Raw genomic sequence first — 6,023 nt, forward strand, 5'->3', positions numbered from 1 at the left:
ACCTTTTTCTCACTTTTATTTGATTCTTGATTTAAAAAGACAAACTTTAAATTGCCATTTCTTGATTGAAAGAACATAATAATATTTAAACAAACACAAAAGAAATGAGACACGTGTTAAATTAATTTGATCTACCGAAATACGTGAACGGTGATATTAAATGGTATTTATCCGGATTTATCCTTATCCGACAACGGTTAAAGTTGTATATTCTAGTTTCCATCCAAATCAATACTGCGCTTGACGAGAATATGCGTGTTAATTGGAGCACTTTCCTGACAACGATTTTAAAGTATTGTTTTCTTTTGAACAACTCTACCATAACCAGCCAATGAAAGTGGTAAGTAACTATATATACATTTCTGTTGTAGTGAGCGTTTAAATAATACATTTTGCAGAGCAGTACTTGTTCGTACTATTGCGATTGTGTCATGTAATCATGCTAGAGCTTTACAAACACTGTTAATTCAGAACTAATGCAAAAGGTGTCAAAGCGCGAAACACCTGATACAAGTTGAAACAGATCGCACGTTCATAATTATTTTGTGTTTGTAACTATTCACTTCATTTGTTTTTTGTTCAGCTGTTTTGCTAAGCTCTATCTAGTGCACTATGAAAGTAATAAATTGAAGTAAATGTGAAATAGTCAATGCAAGTACTTTGCATAAAAATCCCTGCCCAACATCGTCACTTTGACTCAGAGATACTTCTTTACATTTCGTAATTAAGATGTTCACCTTGTAAATATTTTGTATTGATAATATTAACATAATTGAAAGTATGTAATTGTACATGTAATTTGTCTTTAGTTGATATATACCATAACAATTTTCGATTTTTTAAAGGTGTGAACTGGCTGCAAAATGGTCTTCAAAAGATCAGAATATGGGAGGGTATTCAAGGTCCAAAATCATGTAAAAAACATACCCACATACTATGACAATTTAACATACAGGAATCAGCGTCGAGAACTTGAAAGCGCCCACACATCAATAGCATGGGTTGAGTCTGACAGTAGTGAAGAAACAGCAGAGAAAGAAATTTCAAAGGAAGAAATAAAAATAGCAGAACCACCAAGTGCTGCTGTTCCTGTCTCTGACAAACAACAAAAGCCTGAAAAGGAATCTGTTTGTAAGTCTGAAGAAAAAATTCAGGGTGGAAAAACTACAGAACCTTCCCAAGAAAGCAAAGATGAGTTAGATATTAAGAGGCAGTCCAAAGAAGAAGAGCAACTGAAGAAAGATGCAAGAGGAAAGCTTGCCAAGTACACAAGTAAAGAAAACACTGATGTACCAGGACGCAAAATAAAAAATGTTGATCAGAAAGCAAAAGAGAGAAAGGAGCATGGTAAAATTTGTGTTCAATAATTCCAAAGTACAACTTAATTGTCTTTATTTGAGTATTTTGTGTAAAAATCTACAGAGAAAACATCGGAAAATATAAACGCTGTAAATGATGTTACTAAGGAATAAAAGGCACATGATGTTGCTTTATCAAATTTGTGTGTACATATATATGTATGCATGCATGTAAATAGTTTATGATTAAATTCTTGCCATTGACTTTATGCTTTGTGGAATATTAATGTAATTTCCTAGCTTTCCAAATAGAATTTCAAATTTTCAATTTACAGTGAAGCATTTAAACTTCAAATAATCTACAAAATTATTACTGCCATATATTCCAGTTCACTTTTGTGTATATGTTTTCAACCAGATTCTTGTATGTGGATCAATAAACGTATGAATGCATGCAAAATGTACTACTGTATAATTTGCATTGTAAAAATTTGTGATATGATTGAAATATAGATTATTTCACATTTTCACAGAAAAGCCTAGCTTTAATCTCCGACCAAAGAAAGTTGATGATAAAACATTTGTCAACAAAGTGAATATTCCAGTGAAACCTGGAGTGTCTAAATCAAGATCAGGTGCACGTCCAAAGTCTGCTCCCTCTGCCAGGCAGTCTGAACCAGCTAGGCCAAGACCACCATTCCTACCTTATGGTTGTGGTGACTCCGAGAGGGTGACAGGAACACAGAGAAGCCATAATGTTCTGGCTTCAACAGATGTGAGTGGTATCTACTCTCTTTAATTCATCAGATATGCCATCACTGAATCATATTTTAAGGCAAAGTGATCACATTTATCATTTGTAACTTTTGAATCACTGATCTTTGATTCACATTTATCAATATAAATCTTAAAGAATTACAAACAGCTGCCTGAGGTGAATATTTAGAGCCAGAATATTCAAGCTCATTATCTTTTCCTTCTTTTATAGGTTTATCCTGCAGCAATAAAAGCTCATAAAAAGCACGTTGAAGAATCAATAAGACGCAAAGATGCAAATGTAAAAGCTGCTAAGGAGGCAAAGAAAAGGAGACAGTTATTTAGAGACAAAATGCTTCGCGATGCTGCATTCTGGAAATCTGAATATGGCTTCAGGTATCCTGCTCATCCAACATCAGAGTATGCAAAGAACTGTGATAAGCCAAAACGTTGTAGAAGTGCATTTGGACTTGTGTGAAGTTTTTCTTTTTGAGATCTGATAGATATTTTCTCTGTAGATTTAGACACATTGCTAGAGCATTTAAGGTTAGAAAAAAAAGTTACATGGTGTCTTTTGGCTGCTGATCACTGACTATAAGAGAACAGAAAGAATTTTTGAAATAGTTTTGTAAAAATTGGAGAGTTTTAAAAAAAATGTTTATGTACACTGTATATCATTGTTTCAACAAGTTATTTTAAGTGTCATTAGTAAATGATTTATATACAAAATAATGTTTTTATCAAAATTGTATGTAAGCATTTTTTTGTGGTGAAGGCGTTACATGGACATAGTGAGTGCCATGATATTTGTACATATGTGTTATTTACATCGTAGTCAAATATTACTGTGATATCAGCTGTTTCATATTGTTTTGTTGAAAGTTTGTGTTACTTGGAAAATATTTATGTGTACAAGTTTGTTAGTTCGTTAAACTGTTTGTTAGTGTGTATGAAAGTGTGTGAATCTGATCACAAATTTATAGATAACTTGATTTATAGATAACTTGATGGCATCAAAGTTTCGTGATGATTTAAATTCCATAGGGCTGTATATTGTACCATAGAAGATCTTCAGGTCTGTACACTTATACATAAACCAGGTGAGAACAGTTAAATGGATCAGTGTTAAGGTAAATTTTAGAGGCTTTGATAAGTCATTTGACATTTCAAAATCTGAATATTTATGAAACTTTCTAGAGATGGATAACATGATTCGAAAAATGATCTTTGACAAATGTTTTAAAGGTCACAAACTTAGTAAGGGGGTCTAATCTCTAACCTACCAATTAAAGCACATGGTGTTTTGTTCCAGACAGTTATAACAGTGCATCAATCTACACATGGTAAACAGAGTTTACAAAAAGAAGGGGGGGGGGTGTCAATGTACGAGTACATAGTTCTTTTATTATTGTCATAGAACTTTTGTTGAGCTAAATGAATATTGTTTTAATCAGTCAATATAACAAAGAAAATCAACAGGCCTGAGGTTACAGCTAAAACGTTAAGAGATTGCTGAAAAGTGAATTGAAATTGTAATTCTAACTGAAAATCCAGGAAACTAGCATAAAATATTTAACAAACATGAGTTTCATAAAAATAAAATTGCATTCTATAATGCTCCTTACAAAAACTACAATACTCATTTGTCATTTTGTGTGATCAGATATGTGATGTAAATGTACATGTTTTATGTGTGTAACATATACTTCAGTGAAGCTAGAGGCTCGTTTTCCTTTTCTTTGATATAATAGTGTAGTCATTGGAAAGAAAGTGTAAGGATTGATGCCAGCCATTATTGTTATAAGTAACTGAAGAATATGACATTGAATGCCAATTAACTGTGATATATCAAGAATTTTGTCAAAACACAAAACAATGTTTTAGAAATATTTGGAAACAAAGACTTGATCTTAACTATAAATTTGAAGTTTATTTATGATAATCATATACATGATGAACAGTCCTTTCAAAGTGTTATGTCGCCCGTTTTTTATTCTAAGTTATCAAAGTTCAATGTGTAGAGGATAAAGTGTAAGTATAGAGTGTCAGGTGAGTGGTCTGCCTGTATTCAACATGCTCACTTAAGGTGAACATGTCAGATCATTCTGGCCAGTTTATACCACAATGTACAACTGAAGGATACAGAATTTGTCATGGGTATAATGTGATCTTCATTTAACAGGAAATCACTCATTTTTGTCATGCATCTAAAATATGTATATTTGTAAAGATTTGATTGAACAGATTCATGCAAAGAACTGTATGCGTACATGTATATATATATGTGTAGAGTGTTGTATAAGTCAACATTTATTTACATACATGTGTGTATATATAGATGTCTTGTGATCAGCAGAATTTATGAGAAATTTACGCCTAAACAATATATCAAACTCAGGACCTCATTTCAATTAAAACTTATGCTGGGATGAATTTTTCAAAACTAACTCCATGGAAATTTGCTGATAAATATTAACAAATACAACACCTGTAGTAGAAATTGAAATATAAACTTTGCCATTTATTTTAGAAAATATTGACTATTTATTGTTAGCTAAGCTTGACATAATTGTATAATAGGTATGTACTTCACAATGCAGCTATTTTAATGCTAAATAATTACTGCTGGGTACAATAAAATCATTATATAACATGGCTGTGTTAATATCTATCTATTATTGTAAGTGTAAGGAAATTTTAAATCTTTTTCCTGAATATTCATTATATATTTGACACCTATCTCTATATCTATTTCACCTTTGCCTATAAATATCATGATTATATCAATAAGCATTGATGTCGCATACATGACCCTAGTTTTCAAACCATTTTGATTGGCTGATTTATAGAATTAGTTTCCTATAAATTTTTGTGCTTGTGAGCTGGACTCTTTGTGGCTTTCTGTCAGAAAAGTTTGGGAACTTGTACACAGCTTTTGCTTAATGCATCTGTCCAATGGCTTCTGGAGCATATTTGATGCAAGGACATAAGTCATACAGATATATGATATAGGTACATCACAGAATCATTTTTTTTAAATGAGGTTACTGGGACATACTCAAACTTTCATCTAAGGTTGAACAGTCTCTAGAGAATATTTTAACCATTCTCAAATGTATGGCTTATGCCTTTGTATGTGGAGGTACAGCATGAGAAATTGCGGTGTTATGTACCATAATGGGATCATTATGATGTGATTTGACCTTTGACCTCGAGTACAAATACTTGTATAAGGTTTCCAGTCTACACTAATGGCATTACTACAGGCATACTGCTTGTTGTAAAAGCATGTTACAGGCCCAATATCAAGACCCTTGGCCTTTTGGTTATTGAGAAGAAGTTGTTTACTCATTTCAACACATTTGACACCTGTGACCATGACAGTAGGTTAAGGTGAACAAACTTGGTAGCCCTTCATCCCAGCATGCTACAAGCCCAATATCAGCACTCTGGGCCTTAATTTTATTGAGAAGTAGTTGTTTAAACATTTTAACATATTTGACCCCTGTGACCTTGAAAGTGGATTAAGGCTATCTATATTAACAAACTTGGTAGCCCTTCATCCCATCATGTTGTAGAAAATGTAGTCAGATGACCTTTAAGACCAGAGGACCTCTTGTCTGAAGTACCTTGATTACCTCTCAGAATCAACTAAAAAGTGCCATTTGTATAATATGCATTTCATTCTATCCTCTACAGCTCTTTGTGAACAAGAAATTTGTGTATATGAAATGACTGAAAGATTTGGTCAATTCAGAAGTCGATATTACCTGATCTCCCAAATATGCCACTACAGTATGCTGATCCAAGGGAATACGCAAGCAAAATTGCAAGTAGCAGAAGATTATCTCTTGTTTATCATACCTATTTACAAACAACATCCATTCAGGAAAATTCCTTGGACTTCACGAAATGAAAACCAGATTCATGAAAAAAATAAGTAACATTTATATTTATTCATAAAAAACC

General features: G+C 32.6%; 1 protein-coding gene across 1 annotated transcript; it reads left to right on the top strand.

Moving 5' to 3' along the window:
* Positions 1-301: 301 nt before the first annotated feature.
* On the top strand, positions 302-4,677 carry LOC132562340 (centriole, cilia and spindle-associated protein-like). Its single transcript, XM_060227079.1, has 4 exons — positions 302-340; positions 846-1,347; positions 1,832-2,073; positions 2,287-4,677. Exons 2-4 carry the CDS (start codon positions 864-866, stop codon positions 2,530-2,532), a joined length of 972 nt encoding a protein of 323 aa, XP_060083062.1. The 5' UTR covers positions 302-340; positions 846-863; the 3' UTR covers positions 2,533-4,677.
* Positions 4,678-6,023: the final 1,346 nt, after the last annotated feature.

Source organism: Ylistrum balloti, unplaced genomic scaffold (genome assembly GCF_031769215.1).
Source record: "Ylistrum balloti isolate Yb309-2 unplaced genomic scaffold, AGI_CSIRO_Ybal_v1 Utg371394, whole genome shotgun sequence".
Classification (NCBI taxonomy): Eukaryota; Metazoa; Mollusca; class Bivalvia; order Pectinida; family Pectinidae; genus Ylistrum; species Ylistrum balloti.